At 49.9% G+C, this 25,014-nt stretch overlaps 1 protein-coding gene across 4 annotated transcripts in view; it reads left to right on the top strand.

Moving 5' to 3' along the window:
- Window positions 1-22,947, top strand: part of ST8SIA5 (ST8 alpha-N-acetyl-neuraminide alpha-2,8-sialyltransferase 5) — a 67,222-nt gene extending 44,275 nt beyond the window's left edge. For 2 of the 4 annotated variants that reach the window (XM_077135551.1, XM_077135553.1), the window contains 6 exons: window positions 3,782-3,874; window positions 10,601-10,687; window positions 14,265-14,409; window positions 16,188-16,300; window positions 20,440-20,532; window positions 21,710-22,947. In XM_077135551.1, coding sequence (XP_076991666.1) covers window positions 3,782-3,874; window positions 10,601-10,687; window positions 14,265-14,409; window positions 16,188-16,300; window positions 20,440-20,532; window positions 21,710-22,178 — 1,000 coding nt within the window. In that variant the 3' untranslated portion in view covers window positions 22,179-22,947. Of the gene's footprint in view, window positions 1-2,216; window positions 3,377-3,471; window positions 3,605-3,781; window positions 3,875-10,600; window positions 10,688-14,264; window positions 14,410-16,187; window positions 16,301-20,439; window positions 20,533-21,709 lie in introns of those variants that run through there. The other 2 variants (XM_077135552.1, XM_077135554.1) reach the window with 2 other exon arrangements.
- Window positions 22,948-25,014: the final 2,067 nt, after the last annotated feature.

Genomic DNA, 25,014 nt, shown 5'->3' on the forward strand with positions numbered 1-25,014 from the left:
CATTGTTTGTTCTGGCTTTGTGAGTGAGTGGGAAACACCGAAGGGATTGTAGGGTAGTGCTGGATGGAACGTTGGAGACCACCTCCTTCAAGTAGCTTGTTGATTTTTTTTTAGATTTGCTTTTTTAAAAAATGTTTTCTTGTAGTAATGTACATACAACTCAAGACCTCTTTTAGGGGTGCAGGTCAGTGATATTAGTTACCTCACAATGTTGTGCTGCCATCCTCAATATCCATGACCCCAGCTTTTCTGTACCCATTAAGCAATCACTCCCCTTTCTCCTTACCCTCTGGCTCCTGATCACCTGCAGTCTACTCTCTGTATGAATTTACTTATTCAAGGTATTTCATATAAGTGAGATCAAACGATATTTATCTTTTAGTGTCTGGCTTATTTTATTCAACATGATGTTTTCAAGGTTCATTCATGTTGTAGCACACATCAGAACTCCATTTCTTTTTTTTTATGGCTGAATAATATTTCATTGTATGTATATGTCACATTTTGTTTTATCTATTCATTTGTTGATGGCCATTTGGGTTGCTTCCACCTTTTGGTTATTGTGAATACTGCTGCTATAAATATTGCTGGGCAAATATCTGTTCAAGTCCCTATTTTCAATTCTTTTGAAAGAAGTGGGATTCTGGGTCAGATGGTAATTCTGTGGTCAATATTCTGAAAACCACCAAACTGGTTTCCACAGTGGCTGCACTGCAAGCAGCTTGTTTTAAAGAGGAGAAAAGCAAGACCCAAAGGGGGAAGTGATTTGCCCGAAGTCACACATGATTTAGAGGCATCTTTGAAATGTGATTGCAAGTCTCCTGATGCCCTAAGAACTTTAGATATGTCCCCTCTTAATTATCTCCTGCATCATTTGAATCTAGGCTTTTCTTGCTAGGAGTCTCATATCATGGCTTCAGGTAACCCAGTGGATTCCAGAGGGAATTAGTGACATTGGCTCTGGTTGCCAAAGATAATCATTGCAGGAAAACAGACCTCACTGCTAATGACTAACTACATGAGTTATAGCCAATGGACTTTTTGTGTGGCCCAAGGCTGACCCCTTATATTGGGCCTGGTTCTTACTTCCAGACAACAAACACATCCTAGCTAATTTAAGCAGATAGGGGCTTTTCAGGGTATAGCTAGCTCACAGAATCATTGGAAAGGCTAAAGAAAGACTCCAGGCTGAGGTTCCAGGAAACCCTCCCCAACTACACCGTGAAGTGGGGCCCCTGAGAGAGCTGCTGCCTCTGGTATAATCAGGAAACTGCTGCATATTCTCCTGGAGCCATGCTGCCTCTGCCAGCTCCTGAGCCCCCATAGGAATGCCACGAGCCTGCATTCTTCTCATGCAACACAGTTCCCAGTCCAAATCTCATGCCAGTGCTTCTGATGGGTTGATCCTATCGCATACAGAACCCCAGCTGCAAGGGAGTCTGGGAAAGGTAGTTTTTAGCTTACTTTCCCCTCTTCTACAGAAGGGTTTGCACAAGGGTATTGCATCAGGTGTTGGGTGCACCCATCCACAAAATCCACCTTCTAACTCTTTTTTTAGTAGCAGTTTTGAGCTATAATTCGCCAAACATGTGATTCACTGATTTGAAGTATACAATTTAGTGAGTGTGTTTTTTAGTATGCTCATAGCATTGCACACCACAATCAATCTTAGCATATTTTGACCACTCCAAAAAGAAATCCTATATCCATTAGCAGTCACACCTCATTTCTGCCCAAATACTACCTCCACACCCCAGACAACCATCAATTTACTTCCTGTTTGAATTGGGAACTGAAGGATCAATATGAGTTTGCCAACTGGCAAAGATAGAGAAGGAAGTTCCAAGATACAAGAGAAAGAGAAAAAGTTGAATATTTTGGGGTCCTCGATGCCTAGTTATTTTTAGCTTGGTTTAAATTCTTTTATGACATGAGAACATGGAGCCAATTTCTTTTGTAAATGGGAGCCAATTTGTTGTATAAAATGTTTTCCTATCTTACAATATTATTTAAAATTATTTGAGTATGTAATTATGATAGTCTTAAAGTAGCCATTAATTATATTAAAATTATGATTCAAACTAATTATAAATTATATATTAAAAAGTATTAATATGAAATTGTAATGTTTAAAAATTACTATTTAAAGTGCAACTATTCTAAAAATAAACGAATTTATTGGGTAAAATGTACTAATATTTCTAAAGCAGCATGTACATAAGTTTGTGTACATAAGTTATGCATGTTAGCGTTCATGTGAAATAACCGTGGACATGTGTTGGGAAGGTTTCTGGGAAATGCTCAAGAGATGACCCTTTTAAATCTTTCGTGGTGCTTTTGGAGCCCAGCAGCAGCCTCAGGGCTCCCCCACTTCTGACCAGGGCTGCCTGTCCCGAGGCCACTCACCCCAAGTTTAGAGTGGCTTGACTGTGCAGGATTCTTGATTCTATGTTGAGGCTATAATAGGATGCAACCCTCCCAGCTTAATTTGTTCCCGGCTTTTTCCAAACAACCTCCAGGAAGAGAAGAGAGAGAGGCTGAGCGGGAGAGATCACCTGCCTTCTCCTTTGGGAAGCGCCACCATGCCCTGGTGGCTGAGCCATTGCCTCTGTCCTCAGGGAGCTCAGGAGGACCTCCTGTCATAGGAATGGAAGCCCGTACCCGCCCCACCCTGCCAGCGGCTACTTTTCCTGCTCTGGCCTTTTATGAACTGGGAGGTGTGACAAGGGGGTCTTTGAAGGTCTCTCCTTGTCCAGTGGCTGTGGGAGGCTGTGGGAGGCTGTGGAAGGCCAAAGAGCCCTTTCCAGGGGACCCCAGCTGAGTGGGTAACAATAGACTTAGTGCATGGGTCCACACCCCGGCTCTGCCGCCTACCAGCTGTGCAGGTGTGAGCCTGTCCGGGATGCTTACAGTGACCACCTTCCTCAAGGGCCAGCTGTGAAGATCAAAGGTCAGTGCAGCCACATCTGGTGCTGGGCCCAGCATGTGATAAAGGCTCGGTGAGCTCTGGGTGAAACTCTCATTATTATTCTGTATGAGTCTGGCAGAAGGGACCCAGAGGGCAGGCTGTGCCCTGAGATGACTGTGACATGCCTGAAGCCAGGCCTGGAAAGGGCCTGGGCTTGTCTGCTGTGGGACCAAGGCCAAGCCCCAACACTGCCCTGCACCACACTATGACCTGGAACTGAGTCTGCTTAGCCTCAGTTTTCTCATCTATCAAATGGGGAAAAAGAAACCTCAACCTCCTCTACCTCACAGTGTGAGCATGAGGTCAAGTGAGCTAATAGAAACAGAAATGTTTTGTAAAGTAGAAATCTTAGCTCTACTTGTGGCTGTTGTAGGATGCTTTCCCAAGAGGAGGAGGAAGGAGAATTGGGTAAGGAAGGCCAGGATGGGCTGATGACCTGAAGTCGCACTGCCCCAGACTCCCGTGGTTGCCTTCTGAAATGACTCTGCTTTCTCTGATCACAGGGAAGAGAGAACATGTGCACAGAGCATCCCCTCCTCCTTCTCTTCGCCTTTGCAGCCACAAACTTGGAACCAAATCTGCTTCTGAATTTCAGTATTTGCTGTAAATGCTTCCCCTCCCAGGGGAGTGGGTGCTGTGAGTAATCCACCCCCCAGCGGTCCAGCCTGGAGCCCCCACTCCAGTCTTCTGCTGGACGAGGCTGGCTTGCTCTATTCATTTGACCAGGACAACCCCCCATCCCACACGAGCCCCCAGCACACCCTGAAAGTCTGGCCTACTTCTCTGCCTAACCTCTGTCCCTGTTGGTTCCAGGTACTTTGAATTTTACGAGGGGCCTTTGGAATATAATTCCACAAGATGCCTGGAGCTGAGGCACGAAATATTGGAAGTGAAGGTGCTGTCCATGTGAGTGTGGCTGGCTGGCCCTGGCGGGAAGGGTGGTGGGTGCATGATGCGCGTGGAGGTGGGGCAGGGCCGGGGGTGGGTGGGGGTGAGCGCGGGCTAGGGGCAAGGGCAGAAGGCAGCAGGAAACGCCGTGTGCCCTGATAGAGCAAAAATGAGGTCTCCTTCCCTGGGGCCTGTGACCTTCAGAAAGCCCTGGAGGGCTGGGACACGAGGCTGATTGTGCTGTTCTATGGATAAGGCCACGTCTGCAAGGGCACCTCTGGGCTGAGTATTCAGTCCCCATCTCAGTGACCGTCCCTTATTATCGTCCTTGGTTTCCTCTTGTGCAGAAATAATGTCTTGTCTGAAACTCAGTAATTTATGCCATAGGGTTGAGCATTGCCCTCCCATAGCCTTTTAGATTTTTATTTTCATTAAAAACATTTTTTTTATTATTAAACAATATGAAATTCATGTGGTGCAAAAGGGTAGACCATAAAATACCACCACCACAGAGGCAAATCCCTTGCGCAATTTATCCATAAACAAGCACATATAAGGGTATCTTTAAAGTTTGTTTTCTTTTAACACCGATAGTAAGAGAACTGTGCCTTTCCATGCCCACTCAACAGCATCCCGTCTTTGGCTCTTTGGGAGGAAAAGCATAATCAGTGCTCAGCATTTTTTCACATGTGCTGACCCCAGCTGTTCCTCCCTGATGTAACTGCCATGATTTCAGTACACCCAGTTAGAGGAATCTGCATTGCATTGGGTCTACATTTATTTGAAAATTTATTTTCATGTGGAAGAAATACAATTTATTCTTACTCAGGCAATGCTGGGAGTGCATATGTATTCACAGCTCCTGGACACAGCCCCAGGAACTGCTCCCTGTGGCCCACTAGGGCCCACGGCTCCTCCCATGCCTTGGCCTGATTTCCAGGTGGTGCTGGTAATGGGAAGAGTCTGGGCACTGGGGTCAGGCAGGCCCAGGATGGAAAGCCGACTCCGGCCCTTTTCATCTCTGAATCTTCATTCAAGTTACCTAATCTCTCTGAGCTACACTATAAAAAATAACGACTCCATTATCTACCTTTTAAGGACTGCTGTTAAGACTAGCTGAAATAACGTCCCTGAAAGTGGATCGCCTCGCTGTGCATTGATAACAATAAATGTTAATGTTTCTTCCTCCCCTTCCATCTTTCCTTTCCTTTCTGGAAACACCACCACCAGCAGCAGCTTTTCTGGACAGGCCATAAGCATAGCAGCTTCTGGAAAGCTCCAAGGATGAGACCACATGTCCAGCTAGGATTAGCTGTGTTGTTTCTGGTACCTGCACACCTTAAGGTCCCTTAGATCCTGGGGTCTGTGTTCCCTCTCTAGAGGTAACCCTTTGAGCAGATCACCCCCCTCCTGCAATCTCATTGAGTCCTGTGCTGAGCTCACAGCCATGACCCTGTGGGAAACAGTTATGAATAACAAATCACCTTGAAGAGACACAGGGATGGCAGAGAACTTGACCTAGGCTGGTGGAGAAGGTTGGAGTCTGAACCCTGGTGGTAGTTAGCCAGGCCAGGAAGATTTCAAACACAGAGAACAGTTTGCACAGAGGCCCTGGGCTGGGAGGGGCCCACTGCATCAGCAGCTTGGGTGCCAGCAGGAGAGGGGGAAAGGAAGCCACATTGCTAGAGAGGCAGGCAGGGGGCAGTCGGGTGGAGCCTTGCAGACTGGGATTTGGATTTTATCTGTGTCCCTGGACAGTGGGAACACATGGGAAGAGTTTTAAGTGGTGTTCTAAAACATCCAGGAGCTGAGTTCTGATTTAGTGGCCAATGATGCCCCCTCTCCCGCTCCCTCTCTCCTCCCCCTGGACCTCAGTTTAGAGCCAGATTCCTAAGCCTGTGAGCAAACAACCTTTAGCTTTTTTCAGAATTCAAAAATTTCAGGCCTTTTTTTTCTTTTAGTGGGCACTCTTGTTGAGAAACTGCCTTAGATATCTCAAAGGGTAAAAGATTTATTTTTTAAATTTTATGATATATAATTTCTTCATGTTGCTTCAAGGTCTGGACAGGAAGCTCTGAGGAGCCCTGTGAGGCTGTAAGCCATGAACTGCCCATCTTTCCTGTTACCTCCCATCCCTCTACCCATATATTTTCCATCTGTTGGTGTCAGGTCCCTTCCTTGTAGTGGCCAAATTAGAAATTGCCCAGGCCCTTAGTTTCGGGGCCAGCACACGCAACTTTGTGGGGGTGTGATGGGAGCTGTGCACTTCTACCTGGTCTGTGTCACCCTCTGGCCCCAGTCGTGGACTTCCTTGGTGATGGTGTTTGGGCCTCTCCTGGTTTGAATTTGGTCCTCCTCTCTGGTCTCCTCGAGCTGGATGCCTGGGCTGGGCAGAGCAGTGGGCTCTGGCCTGGCTGAGCCCATTCCCAGCAGGGCCAGGCATCGCACTACCCCTTCCGTGGCAGTTGCTGTCTCCGTGGTCCTGAGCCCTTTGGGCGGGACCCTGGTAGTTCTGAGAGGGGGAGGCACTCCTGGGGCTGTTCCCAGGGCATCCACAGGCGAGCCTGGGGGCTAGCACCTCCTTCCTTGAGTCCTCCAGCCCTCCAGATTCAGCCAGGCTCTCCAGAGCTGAGATCAGAGAGCCTCAGATGTTGGCCTGTGACCTCATTGGTTCCCATCTACCTCGGGGGCCTGCGGACCTCGCTGTCCCCAGCCCTGCAAAATGACACTCACTGCCAAGACGCTGAGTCTTTGGGAAAAGGTCAAATCGTCATCTGTGAATTGAGGGGGTTGGCGGAGGCGCCCCAGATCCCTTCAGGCTCCATGAATGTCAGCTGGTGTTCTGTCTGGGGAGTCAAGGAAGTGTGTGATTCATCTGGGTATGATTTTGATCCAAAATTGTTCAAATCAATGGTAAAAATCAGTCAGCCAGAAAATTCCCACATGGAAAGTGCCTTGTTCGCTGACAATGTCAGATACATGAACACGCATTGTTACTAATCCTGGTTAAAATTATGTACACTTGATTTTAGTCATTCTAGAGCATTCTTTATTTTTAAACCAGTTGCTGCCTGTGCCCACACCCAGATGGGAGACGTGGCTGAGAACTCCCCTATTGCACCTCTCCTGCTGCCCCTTCCCCATCTTTCTGGGCCTGGGAACCCCATGTCCAGCCCAGCACTGGGACCAAGAGCCTGTCTCCCCTCCAGGCCAGGGGCTTCTGTGGGGTGTGGCCAGAGCATGAGCTCAGGATCTGCTTGAAAAATCAATGAGTGGATGGAGGAAGTGAGTGAGGCCAGATGGAAACAGAGGAGACCAAGGGCAAAAATGGGGGAGAAAGAAAAGAATTGGTGAGCAGGCAATCATTACCATCTCATTATCATCATCAAAGCTTACACATGGGCAGAAAAATCAAGTACTATGCAAAAAGCATGTAATAAAAAGCAACAGTTTCTACCCCATGTCTCCCCACCCCAGCCACACTCTTTTTATTTTATTTTTTTTAACTGTTGGCTGTTTCTTCTGGTAATTGCCTCCATATCTCTCAATACTATGTGGATGCTGCTGCTTCTTGACTTATCATCTTTACCTGGTGTTTACAAATGTCATGCTGGGGTAGGGAGGATTCAGCTTTCTTACACTACACCCAGTCTCTTCCCTTCTGTTTAGTTCTTCTAGCTGTAGGTTACCTAAGTAACTATGTTTTTTTGTTCTACCACATAGAGACAATATCTCTTGACCCTGTCCTTTGTATCTCTACTTTTCAGTTCCCCCTCTAGACTCTGGACTCAGACAGCCATGAGTTTACTTTTAAAAAGTAAAGACCAAACATTTACATCATCTGTTTGTAACCATAACAAGTCCTTTTTGGGTTTTCTCTATGAGTTCACTCTAAAAGTTCAAGGTCAAGCAAATAGTGTTTCCATTATTGGGCAACATAGGTATTCTTCTTAGTGAGGCCAGAAGAAGGCCACTCTTCCATCTCCTTTCTTGTACAGTTTTGCGAGTTTTTTGTTTTTTTTTTCTTTTCTTGGAACTTCAAGTTATCTTTTCTCTGATTGAACTTGTCTCTATCATGTCCTATTTTTTCCCTGTCTCTCTAAAGGATTCCTTCTAGGGTTTCCCATGGCCTTTCATCCTCTTGCTCCAGCTTGGACAGGAAGCTTTCTGGGTGGGTCACAAGGCTGTCCTAGGACTTCCTTTCTCTGCCTTCTTGGTCTGGGTTTGCCTTTGCCTTGAACCTAGAGCTTCTTCTTTTCTTGGTTTGCTCCTTATTTGCTTGCAAAATCCTTAAATAAATTCCTAAGAAATGATGGGTAGGAGGTAAGATTTTGAGCTGTTCTGTCTCTAAATTGACTTAATTCTTCCCTTAGGCTAGATTTTTGGTTTGATGGGGGAGACTATTTTAGGTTGAAAATCATTTTCCCTCAGACTGTAGAAGACCTTCTCTACTAGCTTCTAGCATCCAGGGCTGTGTGAGAAGTGTAATTCCACTTGCTGCTCTGGAGCTGACCTGGGTTATCTTTCTAGAATCTTTTCAGATTATGACAGTTCTGACTTTCTGGCTGGTGCGTCTTGAGATGGTCACTCATTGAATTCTCTCATTCTGGACTCATGTTCAACCCTTGAGCTTTCTTTGGGTTTCTTTTTATTTTCTCTTCTCCATTTTTTTTCTGTTTCCTCTTTCTAGAACATCAAAGAGTTGTATATTGGACCTTCTGGATTGCTCCTTTAGCACTCATCTTTGCTATCTCTTTGCTCTTTGCTTCTACTTTCTGTGAAAATTCCTTGATTCTATTTTCCAGTCCTTCTAATGAGCTCTTCCCTGCCCCCCAAGCTCTCTCTCTTTTTGTTCTCTGAGCAGTTTATTCTTATTTTAAGGTTGCTGTGCCTTCTTAAATATCTCTGGGGACACTGAATAGAATATTTTTTCAGTTCTATTTTATTCCTCCAGTAGTTTTCTCTGTAATTATTTTATATGATGATACTGTCCATTGGACCAAGTGATCCTGGGTTATCTATTCATCTTTAAAGTCATGTCAATTACAAATCCAGTGGGAGTTCTGTGTCTGAGAATAGGGGAGTTGACTGGCAAACATTACTTAAGGTTAGTTATGCAAGATGATATTGGCCTTTTTGCTGTTAGAATGCCCAGATGTCACTGGGAATGATAAACATTTTAGAAAAGAAGTAATAGCCTGATTCCATCCCTCTTTCTCTGATGCTGGATATTAAATATTTGGCTGCTGTGAGGGTGGGCTTGATGATTCTGGATGCAGATTCACAACTGAGTCTCATTTTCAGCACCATGCCCCTATCTCCCCTTCAAGACTTTTCACACAGATCACCTGTAAGTCCCTTGGGCTGTTGTGCCGTGGACCCCTCCTCCTACTGTAGACGTGCTGAAATCTCTCTTCCACTGAGACACCCCTCCCCTACACACACCTTGCCATTCTATTCATCTGGAGTTTCTAACAGCTTACCATATAGGCAGCCACTGGCTCATGTGCCACTGGTCAGATGGAGCCTACTGGCCCCCTTGAGATCGTCTGACCAGAATGAAATGGTGAGCATCTCTGAACCTTAGGAAACAGCTAAGGGGATGCTTGAGTCTAGCCCAACCCTGCAGAGGGCTACCTCCTTCTGTGACTTTGCTCAGAGCCCACAGTCTTCTTGCTGAGTTCTAGAGCTTCCTAAGAGGCTCAATGGCATAGTGAGTCTTGCCACCCTCCCCCGAGGAGCAGGGGCTGCTGACTTCTCTTGGATCCCATTGGCTTCTGGACTCATGACCCCTATGGCTCAGGCCTCATTGGGACTCCCTGGAGGCTGAGAGCCCAGAGAATTCTGGGCATTTCTGCAGAACTTGGGAACACCTTCAAAACCAAAGTTTAAGTGAAAGGAAGGAATTGGGTAGGATACAAGGAAGAATTTCTAGAATGTAATAAGAAGAAGTAACTAAGGACAGGGCAGAGTAACAGAGATGTGAGCACGTCTGTGGGACAAAGTCTGGGCATGTGGACTGTGGCCTTTGAAGTTAAGCACTGCCCGAAAGGGAGAAGAGGGACCGATGAGAAGGAAGGTGAGTGACTATTGGAGGTGAATGTGGATGTGGATGTCCTATCAGTCAGTGTCCATGGGAGTTTGTATCTTTGGTTTGATTCATTTATTCATTTGGCACATATTTGTTGAGTGCCTGCATCCCACTGGTCACTGTTCTAGAAGCTGAGGATACTGCATTCAAACAATTATAAGTAGGTATAATTATAAATATGTAAATGTTTCATTTGAAGATGAATTGTTTTCAGTCAAAGAGAGTCTCCTACCTGATTTGGAAATTCCTTTTCCTGAGAGTGTTTTGGGATATCATGATGCTGAGATGTGTGGATGATTGTTCAGAGAAAAGGAGCATGGCTCAGGCTTCTTGTCTCTCTTTTTTTTTTTTTTGTCATTTGGAAATTATGATATGCCCTAGAAGAGAGACAGAGAACTACCTGTCCTTGTAAAGAGCCTCACTGTGTTGACACAGCTGGGTGCTTTTCAGACAGTCACTTCTTGCAGGAGCCCGTTAGGTCTTCCTTTATAGACGGATGTCTCTGAGAAAGCTGTGCAGACCCGTGGGGGTGAGCACGAGAGGAGGGGCCAGCCCCGACTCTGAAGTGTGGGTGAGTAGGAAGGGAGCAGGTTGGAAATACTGCTACTGGCCCCAGTCGGTACACTCATGCACTCTTCCCTCCTCTCCCAAAGGGTGAAGCAGTCGGAGCTGTTCGACAGGTGGAAGAGCCTCCAGATGTGCAAATGGGCCATGAACATCTCTGAAGCCAACCAGTTCAAGTATCTAGGAGTCGTCTGTCCTCCCCAGCCCCTCTCCTTGTGTGGTCCTCACTCCCACCTCCCCAGACCCCCTCATCCTACAAGAGCTGCTGGGACCAGTACCTTGCTGGGCCATGCACCACATTCTCTCCCTCAGTCTTTGCTGCAGCCCATTAAGGTTGGGGGAGTCATGCTGAGTACACAGTTGAGGTTAATCTGAGGTTGCTCCAGGTCTACCAGCAGGCCTGTGTTAGGCAGCACTGGACAGCCCTCCAGGGCATCACTGCTCCCCACCCCCCGGGAGCAGCAGCTCCAGTCCCACCCGCCTCACCCCTCCTTAAACACCTTTGGTTCTTACAGCCTACGCCTTATTTTCTAATCGCTTTCTAACCAAATTGATCTTAACATATCCTCTAACAGATGATAATTTCCCAGAGGCAAGGATCATGTCTTAATGTTCTCCTGTTCTTTGAGAGCTATGCAAATAGTAGATGTCCAAAAAGTTTTCTAGATTAATGGTAAATGTTAGGATTCTTTCCACCTCTAAGATTCTGTGAGTTTATGGTTAGTGCAGGAAGACTTTATTATATAGAATAGGTGTGATCCTGAAAATGTGTTTACAGACTGGCTTTCGGCAACTCAGGTCCTAGTTTAAATGTACTGAGAAGCTGTTAGCATGAAGGAATCCTATGCAGGAGGCTGTGAAAAGTGAAATATCACTACATATTTGCATTTTCTTTCGAAATCATTGCTCTAGCTTGCCTCAATTCCAGGCCGTCTCTAGAGACAGAGTAGTAGTTTGTAGAGGCTCCTTTTGAGAAAGGCGAAGGTCTAAAGTGATAACTCTTGAGAAGCAGGAGCCAGCAGCCCCAAGCCAAAGGCTCCTGTGAATTCTACCACCCCCACTGCCACCGCCAACCACCCAGTGGGAGTTTGCAGGGACCAGTGTGTCCTAAAAGTAGAGCATGAACCTGAGCGAAGTGCTGAAAGGTGGGGAACGGGTCAAGCTGTGTGCTGCAAGTGCAACCCCAAATCTGTCCCCAGAAGCTGCACAGGCAGCTGCAGCCAAGGTGGGTCTGACCCAGGTACACCAGGGTGGGTTAATAAAGCCCTCAACGTGGGTAAGGTCTGTGACACGTAAAAGGACGTGTCCAGGCTGAGAGCTGGACAGAAGCCTCATCAGTGGGTGTTAGCGCATCTAAAGAAATAATGCAGGGGGTGCAAGGGTAGTTCAGTGGTAGAATTCTCACCTGCCATGCGGGAGGCCTGGGTTCAATTCCCAGTCCATGCACTTTCCCCAAACAAACAAACAAACAAACAAACAAATAAAAATTCCACAAATAGTGCTGCAATAATGGGATACTCACATGGAAAAATGATTAAATGTGACCCTGCCACACAACATACAAAAAAAAAAAACAAAGAAAGAAATAATGCAGCCACAGAAAAAAAATGATATAGCAAAGGAAAAAACAGCTAAGCGTGGGAGTCTTTGGCAGGGATCAGTTGGCACTACCAGGGGCTGGGGGTGACGGGGTGGGAGTGGTTGCAGTGTGGAATCGGGAAGTGGCATCAGGCCTGCCATGCTCTAAATTAAAAAAAAACCTTTGCACCCAGTTAGTTGCCTCCCTTTGCTCTGACTGTAAGTTTATCAAACTATGCTGAGATTTTTAAATTCAGGTTTCCAGGAACCTGGTCCAGTGAAGGAGATGGGTGCTAGAGGGCAGGTCTGAACATTCTAGTTATGGGAAAGGAATCCGATAACTAAGATCTTCCCCCTCCCTACTACCTACAGATAGACTTACTGGCATTCTGGTTTATATACCCTCCCCTCCTGAGTTTGGTTAGTAGAAGTCAGCCTCCCTCAATGGGGCTGACAAGACTGGTTTTCTGGACCAGTAAAGCTAAATAGGCCAGATACTGGTTTATAACACTGACCATGGCCACTGCCTTGTTAGGTCTCTGGTCTTGCTTCTGGAAAGTCATATTCTGAAAACCAATTCTCTACAGAATGATCACTCTCGGTGACCAGCAGCCAGTAGACTCCCAAGTGAGATCCCTGCAAGGGTTAAGGTCATAAAAATTAATTTGTATAATATTCTGACTTTGGCAACTAGGATCCATAGAATTACAGAGGGTCAGAGGTGGAAGAAAATACCCCATACTCCATGAATGAGACTATTAAAGCCCAGAGAGGGGAAGGGACCTGCCCGGAACACCACAGCTGGTTAGGGGTAGAGCAGAAACCAGAACTCAGGCCTCTTCACCCCAGGTTGGCAACCCAAGTTTCCATCTCAGACTTTGGATGTGAAGTGTTCAGAAAGCCTGTCCTCAACCTTTGTCAGTGGTCATTGTACAGGCTCCCTGGAGATTTTCCATTTCCAGCCTAGATCCTGACTGTGACAGTACCTGGAGCAAGTTGGGGGTAGGGGGAAGGGCAGAGAAGAAAGAGGTAAAGAAGGCCAGTGCACTCAGCACACTGCTTCTGGGTTGCAGGCAGTGGGTTCTTATGCATGCAAAGCCCTTGGCACGAAGGGACAGTGATTTTCCTCCTTTGCGAAGTCCAGTGTCCTCTGCAGCCCTCTGCTGAGGGCTTTGGTTTCCCACACCGGGGATCAAGATGTGCCCAGGACCTGACCACATTTGGATCCTATTGGGGAAGGTGCTGCTGGGTGCAGCCCCCGCTGTGTGCAGCCCCAGCTGCAGAGAGAAGAAAAGCTGGGCTTCTCTGGGCCCGCTGACTCCCAAGCCTGCCTCAGCAGCCACCGTCTTCCTTGAAGGGATTTTTAAAACTTGCACCTGAGCTTTAACACTTGTGTAGCTCATGTTTGAGTGTTTTTGTAAGTGAAAATCACAGGGATTTTTAAATTTAATTTTTTTTTTTTTAATAATGAACTTCTGAGAACTTCTTTTGGAAGGCAAGGTCCATCATCTGTAGGAAGCCAACCAGTATCAACCCACCAGGCCGCTTTCTGACCCTCCCCTGTTCCTAAAGCCTTCTAAATGATGGCCACTGCATTTTTGGGACTCTGCATGCCTTTGTTGTGTGGGACCCCGTCCCCCAGACAGTAAACACATTCTAGAGTTAATACGGACAAGAACCTAAGGAAGAGCTCTGGGTTTTCAGTTAGGAAAGGGATGTGGTAGCAGCTGAGCAGGTCTCGATGATAGCTCACCTAAGGAGTGGTCCAGTCCGCACTGAGCAGGCCCCTATTTGCTGAGCACTCGCTTGACTAATCCTACAGGGCTCAGATGGCGGGGGTGGGGGTGGGGGGGGGAGTCCTGCCCCCCAGGGGCTTCCATCCCACCCCAGAGGGCGTGGGCCGATAGCGAGGAGCGTGGCTCACGGTCTGTGCTCCAGGCCGTCACAGTGAGGGTGGGCAGTGGGGACCGGGCAGCTGGGGAGCGTCAAGGAGAGACGTGTGGCCTGGGCTATGAACGAGCAGTGGCGGGCGGCGGAAAGGCTGGGGGTGGGCTGGGTGGAAGAGCGCAGCGCCTGCTGGTCTCCCCAGGGTCCTCTGTTCTCTGACGCGCTGTCCTCTGTGCGCCTTTGCTGGGCCTGGCATCACCAGCCTCTTCTCTGTCCGCCGCCCGGCAGGTCCACTCTGTCCAGGTGCTGCAACGCCCCCGCCTTTCTCTTCACCACCCAGAAGAACACGCCCCTCGGGACGAAGCTCAAGTATGAGGTGGACACCAGTGGCATCTACCACATCAACCAGGAGATCTTCCGCATGTTCCCTAAGGTGCTGCTCTCACCCTCCTGGGGGAGGCGCGGCCTCGGGGGGCGGCCGGCCCGGCCATGGGCCTCTGTGGTGCTGCTCGTGTGCTCGCAGCTCTCACACTCTGGCCCCTGGGCTAGTTACTACGCAGGTAGACAGTCTCGGAATTTCCTTGGGGATTCTTTCTGGCCACATTGAATGCCACCTGGCTATTATTTAGGCAATTTTTTTAAGGCGTGGTTGTAAAATCTAGCGACTGCCTTGCTTGCAGAGGCTGTCCTGCAGAGTTTGATGAAACATCTGTCTGCCACCTGAGCTAGGCACAAGGGAAAAATCCTAAACCAACCCAAATCAAGGCACTGGAAGATTTATCTCCGTCTGGATGACCTTGGGGGAAGTCATTTTTGTCTTTCAAGGTCTCAGTACCCTTGTCTGTAACACTGGGGCTTGGACTAGTGATAGGTTTGGATACTTAATATAACAGAAAACCTAAAAAACCAGAGAATTAAACAGGATAGAAATTTATTTTTTCAATTCACAGAAAAGGAAGTCTGGAGGTAGGCTGCCCAGGGCTAGCATGGTGGCTCCCTGGTCCTCAGGGACCACTGATCGAGTTACCCACCAGTCCCCTGTCTGGAAAACTGAAGTGCAGGTGCACACACGGCACTTCGGGGTTGACCACTGGTACACCTGCAGCAGCCACTCTCCAGACAGAGGGCCTGGAACTGACTTCCGTTGGCCGAGTCTGATGGGCACCCAGGTGTGGGAGTGGCAGTCCCACCTCCGAAGAGGAGGCAGGTTCCACGGGAAGTGCGTCCCCGGAACCCCCTCAGTCCTGGGCACCCTACCCTTGACTCCCAGGCCTGAGTCTTGCTCAGCGCCCTATGGGTCCCCGGCTCCACCCACCCCGGGTTGCCCAGGGGGCACTGTGGCCTGGAGAAGGGATGCAGCAGAACCAGGTCTCAACTCTCAGGCCAGAACCGTCTTTCTCTGGCCTCCTTTCCTGCGGCCACCTGCCAGTGCCCCGCCCAAGGCCACCACCCTGGAGGAGGTGTGAGCAGGGCAGAGGGCGTGACGCTCGTTCGCAGTGCTCCCACACATGCCCCAGCGCTTGTGGGACATCGCTGCTGGCATGTGCTCAGGGCGCTCTCCCCACAGAGGCCTTGGGGTGTCAGCCCCTCGCTGCTCCCCTCTGACGTGACGTTTCTTGCCCCCTCCTTAGCTGCTACCAAGTCCTGGGGTCTGTCCCAATCCCTAAGTCCCTTCCCTCTGCCCCAGGCCTGCGTCCTCCCCACGGAGCAGGGGAGGGACTACACGTTGTCCTCAGTGAAAGGGGCGAGGGCCAGGCTTAGGGTCTCTTCACGGGGGGGTCCTGCCCCCATCTCTGCTGTCCTGGACCCCAGAGCATCTGCACTAACCACTTAAAACTACCAGAAAAACAAAACAGTGTACCAGAAGTCCTACGAGGAGCTGGGCCTTCCCAACATTGGGAGAACCAGTGGCTTCAGCACAGCAACTCCTTTCTCTCTGGAAACCTGAGGCCTCCCAGGCCTTTTTAAAAAAAGGCTGTGGAGACCTGGTTCCAGTTCCAGCTCCCTCACTAATTACCTTGTAACTGAGAACATTCCTTGGCCTCTTCTCCTCTGTAGAATGGAATAACTTTTGCCTCCCACGTTCTCCACAGGGCCATCCTGTGGGCCCTGAGCTAGTGGGGGTGGGCTTGGTGATGAGGTGGGCGGTCAGAGGAGGGCGGGCACCGGGCGCTTCTTCCGACCGCTGTGCCTCCCCCGCCCTCCCCCCAGGACATGCCCTACTACCGGTCCCAGTTTAAGAAGTGTGCTGTGGTGGGCAACGGAGGCATCCTGAAGAACAGCCGCTGCGGGCGGGAGATAAACAGCGCCGACTTCGTGTTCCGGTAAAGAGCCACCCTGCGCCCCTCGGCCCTCCTCTGTGCCCGCCCCCCGTGCCCCGAGGCTGCCCTCCGCGTGCTGAGCCCCCACGCCCCAGCCCAGCAGGCCCTCGTGCTCTGGCCCATCCCTTCCCTCTCCCAGGGGCCTGGGGATAAGTCACTGAACTTCCCAGGTCCTCTGCACATCTGCAGAATGGGTGGCATGTGAGAGCGAAGGGCAGACATGGAGACATGGCGTAAGGCCTCTGGGCGGCCTCCCTGGCGGCGTTTTGCCTTTTCAGAAGCCTTGGTTGGAGCCCGGGCAGCTTGTGGCTGACCCCAATAGTGTTTCACCCTGACTTTAACTCAGCTGAAGAGTGGCTTGTACATTTCTTCTTCCTTAGCTACAGCCCCTCCCCTGTCTCTTTGGGCATCCTCACTTCTATCTTTAGCCTAGGAAAAGACAGAAGATGGGCTAAAAAGAAGAGTTTTTAACTCTTTGTGAAAGCCGTGGTTTGGAGGCGTGGACTCTCATGGGTCATGGGTTCACAATCTTCGGGCCACTCTGGCTTGGAGGGGAGAAGGAGCGGAACATGCCCTCCCCTTCCCCAGGCTGGATTTAGGCTGCACTGCAGAATGTCATCTGGTTCTTTCTTTTGAGAGTGAGTAGGTAGAGGCCAGCCCAGCCTGCAGGCTTCCTAGGAGGCCTTTCTGCAGTTCCCCCATTAAACTCTCCAGGAGCTGGGCCTACACCATCTCCAGAAAGCCCTCCACTGGGTCCCCTTCCTCTCCTGCCAGCCTAGATGAGGGAGAGGATCAGTTCAGAAGCACAGCACCTTGGCCCCTTGGGAGTGAGAGCGAGGCCAGCTGGAGCCAACCATGGCCTGTACCACGTCATGGAGGCCAGGCCATGTCTGCAGGGGACCTGCCAGGGCCCGAGGGAGGGACACAAATGACTGCTCTGTCTGATTGTTCCTGGTTCTAAGGGTCAGTCTGGCAGTTACCTGGTGGTTGGAACAGTGTAGACAGCTAGCTTGCAGTGTGGACACCCACCCAGCCCTCTGCTTCCCTCCATTAGGGGGACAGGAACACAGCTCTGAGCCAGACTGCTGGCTTCAGATCTTGGCTCTGCCACTTACTAGCTATGGAACCTTGGGTCAGTTACCCTGTGCCTCGGTTTCCTCACCTGCAAAATGGCTGGCATTGTTAGGGTTCAATGAGGCACTATTTGAACAGCCCTCAGATCAGGGCCTGGAATGTGTTAAGCTCTGTTTAACGTTAAAAAAAATTGGGGAAGTCTAGGAGAAACTTTCTTGCCTTAATCATCTGCATAACTTAAGACCTACCCATGACCAACACAATGGTGGAGAGAGTTTTTCCTCCAGGGAATCTAAGCATCCAAGATCCTGCTTGGAATTCAGCCAAGTTCGAGCTGGCGCCTATATTTTGCAAAATGTCCATGTATCCCTCCCTCTCAGCACATGCCAGGCCATTCCTTGTTCATTGGCCCCAGTGGCCTGTCATTATGGCCATGTGTCTGGGGCACATGTCTGTCCAGGTGCCTCCTGTCTGCTTTCTGTCACTCTGCCTGGGGGTGTGAATGGCAGTCCTAAACTAAAGTCTGCTCCTGAGTATTTTGGCTTATCGCACTTTAAGAAGGGAGACTCAAGGCACCCTGCCACAACCTTAGAAACAGATGTCACTTGTTATGGGTGCTGTTGGGGAGACACCTTTTTTTGCTGCCAGGAGCCAGCCCATGTGCTCCCCGTGGGCAATTCTGAGGGTCTACATACCTCCACATCGCAGCTGCTGGCCTCCACCGAAACCTTCGCCTGGCCACATTGCTTTGAGGGAGAAATCCAGGTGGTGGGACGGACCCCACGTGCTGGGGTCTGCCTGCACTTCAGCCTGGCTTCCCCATCAGCAGGCTCATGACCCCAGGTGCCACATCACCCTTAGAGCCTGGGCTTCCTCATCAGTCACATGGAGATGATGATAGCAGCTTCTTCAGAGAGTTGTGGAATTAAGTGAGATAGTACTTGTAAAGCTCTTAGTACCTACAGGAACCCGACGCACGTCCGTGCCTTGTGAACGGCAGCCATTCCTATCCTTTTCCCATGTCCTGTCTCTTCTGCAGGTAATGTTCCCTCCCCCCCTCCACTCCCCATCATTCTGATTTGTTGTCTTCCTCTTGTCCTTCCAAGCTTAGCTCAAGAATCACCACCTCCTTCCCTGATTATCCCTACTTGCACCCCCTGGTGTGATTGAGGAGCCCCTCCTCTGGGCTCCCAGGAAACCAGTGCCCACCTCTCACCCAGAACTTTAATCAGAGTTGTTTGACATGGTGGCTGATACATCAGCTGGCACACTGCAATTACTCAGCAAATGAATCTGGGATGAAGGACTGAATAAAGGAATGGATTTATATGAGCCTCAGAACCGAGAAGTGGGGTAGTATAGTGGTTAACGTCCATGGGTTCTGGAACTGGGCAGCCTAGGTTGGAATTAGGAGCTGTGTTATTTTGGGTAAGTTACCTAACCCCTCTGTGCCTCCATTTCCTGAAATGTATAAGGATGGTAACAGTGCCTCCACCCTCCCTTGGGGTTAATGTGAGGATTAAATGAGTTAATATGTGTAAAATATTCAAACGGTGTGACCACATATAAGATTTTGATATAGTAAATATTGTTACTTTTTAATATTCCTCTCCTTTTACAGATGAAAAATCTCAGGGAAGTGACATTCTTTGCTAGGATCAAGTGGCTAGTGACAGTCAGAAACGGGGCTGCAGTTCTGATTTTGTATTCTTTCTGCTACACCATGTTATCTTTCCGGCTTTATAAAATAATAGTCAATTTTCTCCCCCAAGAGGATGGTCTCTTATCCTACCACTTAAGATATGTTGTAACACATAGTTGTGTGCACATGGTTTCAGGGATGCTCTGGGCACCACCCTTGTGATTGTAAGTTTACAGAAGAATTACGCATAAAATATGGGATTCTCACATACTACCCTATGATTAACCCTTTGCATTGGCCTGGAAGACTGTTAAAATTGATGATAGCACATTTTCATAGTTCTACTACTAACTATAGTCCACGATCAAACTTAGGGTTCACTGGTTGTGTAGGGTAGGATTTTTTAAAAAAGTTTATTCATTTAATTTTGTTTGCTTTGGAGGTGCATTAACTTCCTATTGATGCTGTAACAAGTCATACATAGTGGCTTAAGACAAAACAAACTTACTGTCTCACAGTCTGGAAGTCTCACTGGGCTAGTGTAGGTGTCGGCTGGGCTGTGCTCCTTTCAGAAGGCTCTAGGGGAAGAACGTTTCCTTGTCTTCCAGACTCTAGAGGCAACCTGCCTTCCTGCGCTTGTGGCCTCTTCTAAGCCAGCAGCATGACATCTCCCAGTGTTTCTCTCTGACTCTGCATCTGTCATCCCATTTTCTTCTTTCTCTTTCCTTTGATACTGACACCTGTGATTACACTGGGCCCACCCACATAATCCAGGACCTTCCATCTCTCTATCCTGAACTTAAGCACATCTGCAGAGCCCCTATTGCCATGTAAGATAACATGTTCCCAGGTTCCAGGGATTGGGACATGGACATGTTTGGGGACCATTACTCTCTACCACAGGGGCTTTATGCAATTAGTATTCCATAGGCATACCTCACTGATGTGCTTTTTTCACTCAATATTTCATTTCTAAGATTTATCCTTGAGTATATCCCACATTTACTTGGCTCTTCTCCTGCCAATGGATTTTGCTCATTTCCCCCTTCAGACCTGAGCTCGAGCATCACATCCTCAGGGAAGCCTTCTTGTCTCCCCAGGCCAGGGGCGGTTCCTCTGCCCTCTGTCCTCCAAGAGCCACGATTCTGCCCTGCAGAGCACGTACTGCAGCTTTAGATACATTACACTTGGTCTCTCTACCCATGTGATTAGAACATGAGCAAGACCAGGGCCCGGCCTGTTTACCTCCCAGTGCCTGGCACAGCACAGCAGAGCCATTATCTTACCATCTGGCCACAGAGATTCTACCCAGCTGGCACCTTGGCATCCCTCTGCCCTCACGGTCACCATCCCTGCCTTCCCCTCACCTGCTCCCCAGCTCCACCCATAGAAAGACTGACCGCACACAGCCTTGTTCCTTCTGCAGGTGCAATCTACCCCCTATCTCAGAGAAGTACACCGTGGACGTGGGGGTAAAGACGGATGTGGTCACCGTGAACCCCAGCATCATAACAGAGAGGTCAGTGGCCCTCTTTCTAGAGCCGTGCTGTCTCACGTGGTAGCCACTAGTCACACGAGGCTGCACTGTGGTTAGTCTGAACAGAGGTGTGCCGTCTGTGCACGTAAAACACACACAAGAGTCCAAAGAATTTAGGTGAAAATAATGATGTAACATATTCCGTTAATTTTTTATACTGATTACGTGTTGATATGCTAGTATTTTGGAAATATCGGGTTACCTAACATATTATTTAACTTAATTTCGCCCATTTCTTTGTGCTTATTTAAATATGCTTACTAGAACATTTGAAATTATACTTGTAGCTTGTGTTATATTTCTCTTGGACCGCCTCGGTCTAGAGATGGGTCCGACAGCTCCCCAGAGTGTACAGCTGCTATACAGGGTGTGTCCAGGGGGCTTTGGGGGGGGAAGCCCATGCAACCAGCCCCCCCTGCCCCATCACCTCAGCTCTCTTCCTAGGGTCTGGAAGGCCTTAGGGGAGACAGTGAAAGTGTTGAAGCCCCAGCCCTGGGCATAGCCACACTCTCCAGGTCAGAGGAAGGGAAAGAGGGAGATGTGAGGAGGGGAAGTGGTTAAATTAGACCTGAGCCTGGGAACACTGGCTTAAGAGGTGGGAAAAGGAAGCTGGGGCAGCAGAGTCACTTGGGAAGGGGCCATCAGAGAGGCAAGAGGAGAGCCGGGGATCCCAGCACCGCAGAAGCCAAAGAAGGCTGTTTCATGTAACGAAAGGTATGTGAGGGGTGCCAGGAGGCTGGGAGGAGGAGGCTGGGCTGGACAAGCAGCTGCCTTTGGCATCACCCGGATTTTGGAAGGCAGCTTAGCTGAGGGATGTGAGGACTCTCTAGAAAAGCCTCCGCTCCCCACGGCCTTCCCTCCTGAGCCCACCCAGGGCCCTCAGCCTTCTGGGTGGAGCATCTCCGTCTTCCTGCAGCCGTGCACAAGACCTCCCTCTATTTGGGTTCTGGCTGTCCTCCCCTACACCCGCTCACAGATCCGCAGCTCTCCCTGAGAAGGCCGAATGCACGATGGTGTGCTGGGATGAATGCAACGAGACCATAAGGGGTGGTCTCGTGAGCCCGCGGGTCTCTTGAAAAGATCCAGGGTGCAGGGTTGGGGGGGTCGGGCCGGGACCCCCCTCACCCGCGGTCGCCCGCCCCCCCCCCCCCCCCCCCAGGTTCCACAAGCTGGAGAAGTGGCGGCGGCCCTTCTACCGCGTGCTGCAGGTGTACGAGAACGCCTCGGTGCTGCTGCCCGCCTTCTACAACACGCGCAACACCGACGTGTCCATCCGCGTCAAGTACGTGCTGGACGACTTCCAGGCGCCGCAGGCCGTCTACTACTTCCATCCGCAGTACCTGCTCAACGTGTCGCGCTACTGGCTCAGCCTGGGCGTGCGCGCCAAGCGCATCAGCACCGGCCTCATCCTGGTCACCGCGGCGCTCGAGCTCTGCGAGGAGGTGCACCTCTTCGGTTTCTGGGCCTTCCCCATGAACCCCTTGGGCCTCTACATCACCCACCACTACTATGACAACGTCAAGCCCCGGCCCGGCTTCCACGCCATGCCCTCCGAGATCTTCAACTTCCTGCACCTGCACAGCCGCGGCATCCTCCGCGTGCACACGGGCACCTGCAGCTGCTGCTGAGCGCCGCGCCGCGGGGCTGCCAGGCCCCGTCCCGCCCCGGGCAAGCAGACACTTCTCCCCCCTTCTCCCTCCTCGTAGACCCGGAAGCCCCACCGGCCCGACCTTGGGCGGTGGTTCCCTCAGTAGTTCAGCTTTGTGCTTGGATCCTGTGGAGGCGGAGGCTGCAGTGGGCACCTGGGCAGAGCCAGCTCTGGGCCAAGCCGCCCCACCGCAGCCTGGGTCCTTGTTGCCACCGACGGGCAGCCTGCTGCAGGGCCACGCCCCAAGATCAGGGGCCCTGGGGATAAAGCACAGTTCCACTCAATTTTAGCAACCAAGAGAGCACAAACTGTAGCGGCCTTGTCACAGCTGAAGGAAGGCCCTGCAGAGAGTGGAAGAGAGAAACAGAATACTTGAGCACAGTCGAGATTTAATTCAGACTTCTGCTGAACTTTATGCTGGGGTTCAACCAGGTGTCGCTATCCAGAATCCCAGAGCTTAGGGCCAACCCAGCAGCCCGACCTTCCTGGGAAGAAAGAGTTGGCTTAGAACTTTATAGGGACTTGTCAACCACAGGCACACCAATGGCCTGAGCATATCGAGTGACACTGAAATCTAAGGCAAGGCCTGTGTGTTTGCATCTTCTGCTAAGACTCTGTCAGCTTAGGAGATCCACACCTTTTCAGATACATCCTGGGACACGCACACAGTCTCAGTACCTCCAGGTTTAATCCTGCGGTTGATCATTTGACAAGAAGGAAATAAACCAGACTAGCCATTTGCACTAAGATTTCCAAGCCAATGTTATCGACTCAATAAGTGCTTAGTAATTTGCTTCCTCTTCTGTTTCCTTATTTTCAGCTGTTTCTCTTTTATGCTCCTGCAGACAGCAGAATCCCGCTTCATCAGGTTTTTGACCCAGAACTGCAGGCTCCCAGCTGGAAAGCGTGATATGTTCTGTTATTTGGGGTGAGCTTAGCGGAAAAGCGCATTGTGGCCTCTGACACCAGCATCCTTGAGGTTTAAACTGTAATGAGGGACTCACACACCTCCCCCAGCCTGGCAGCCTTCATGCACATGCACGTGCGCTCACAGGGCCTGAGCCTTGGGTTCGGAGCAGGTCCCAGGCTGAAAGGGTTAACCTGTCATTTCATCTCCAAAATGAATTCCCTTTGCTTCCCCTTGCAATATTTCCACCACTGATGTGGCTGTGCCTGATGGAGCTGTTGGTGAATTGCCTTAGACTTAGCTTTGGGGGATCATAGAATGTTAGTGCTGAAAGGGACTTTGGCTTCCCTCCCCACCTCCCTCCCTCTCAGACATTTCCAGGAATCCTGCTTTGCTGACAAATAAAACCATTAACTCTGCCTTCCACTAGGGAGGGTGGACTATAACAATTCCAGTGCCCCGTGCTGGATGCTCTGGGAGAGGACTAGACTCCATGGGAGTGCAGCAGAAAGCGGGACCTTCCACGTCATCCCCCCAGTCACAGCCAGAGCAGAGGCCCGGTGGTGAGAGGCAGAAGAGTGCAGGCTCTTCCCTGAGCCAGAGCTCCTTTCTGGACGGAGCCTCTTCATCTCAGCTTTTGTTTCATAGAACTTGCTGATTTTCCACGTGTGTGCTGAGCTTTGGAGCCTTGGGAAAACCTCTGGTTGTTTCCAGTCTCTGTCTGCTAAGTGGGGCAGTGGCCAGGGCAAAGGAGGCCAAGCACTTTGTAAACGGGGAAAGATGACACAGGGGCAGAGGATGGCTATGGTTTTGCGAGCTCTGCTCAGTCTCCCAAGGAAGGTACTTCTGGGAAAGATTCCAGTTCACTGAGGGTTTCAGGCACTTGCATATGATTCATCAAACCTGATTCTTGAAACACTGGGCTGTTAGAACCAGGGGGTCTTGAGGACTTTGTGGTCCCACTCAAGGAAATGGGCTCAGAGAGGGACGTGACCTAGGTCAGGCCATGCCTGGAGCCCTGTGGAGTGCCTGCCATGGGCAGAACCATCTACCGGAAGTTCTCAGGGTCATGGGACAGGGTTCCCAAGCGTAGGGTGTGAGTTTGGTATCTGCCTCCAGCCAGGCCCCTCCCAGGAGCTGGGGGTGGAGCATAAGGGCCCATCTCATATAGGAGTTGAGGGACCTGACTTGTGGTCCCATTTCTGCCATTGGGAATGCCATTTCCTCTCTCTCAGGGCCTCAGTTTTCTCATCTCTACAAGGAAAGGCTTAGAAAAAATCTCTAGGGTACCTATAGTTTCTAATTTTTTTTTAGCCATTATATATGGATATAAGCCATAAATAACAATATCTTTAATAATAAACAGTAAGATTTACTGGGTTCTCATTCTGTGTACCTTCCCTTCATTATCTTCTGTAATCACAAGACCCCCTTGAAGTAAGGCCGTGCCCATTATACAGGTGAAGAGACCGAGCCCAGTGATTCAGCGACTTACCCAAGGTCAGGTGCCTAGTGGTGGGACCGATGCCCAGGTCTGTATCACCCTAAAGCCTGTGCTCCAAACCCCTGTCTCAGCCACCTTCCAGCCAGTGTCCCCAGGGCTGGAACAAGAGGGGTCTTGAGTGAAATGCCACTCCAGGTACCTGGACCCCACTCTAGGGATAAATGCTCTGGAGGCTTGGCAGCCCAGGAGGCTGTCATGGGTCTGGGAGAGGTCTCTGCTTATTAGGAGCCCCCGAACTTTGCCCCAGGCCATAGCACTGACCCACCCCAGGGGAATGTATGCCATTCTGGCACTGGAGGGAGCCAAGTCCATCTCCACAGTTTGCATATGTAAATGCCATAATGCCAACTGATTTGTCCAAGGCCACATGACTAGCTTGTGGCTCAACCAGGACTCACCCCTTCT

This window comes from Tamandua tetradactyla, chromosome 18 (genome assembly GCF_023851605.1).
Source record: "Tamandua tetradactyla isolate mTamTet1 chromosome 18, mTamTet1.pri, whole genome shotgun sequence".
Lineage (NCBI taxonomy): Eukaryota > Metazoa > Chordata > Mammalia > Pilosa > Myrmecophagidae > Tamandua > Tamandua tetradactyla.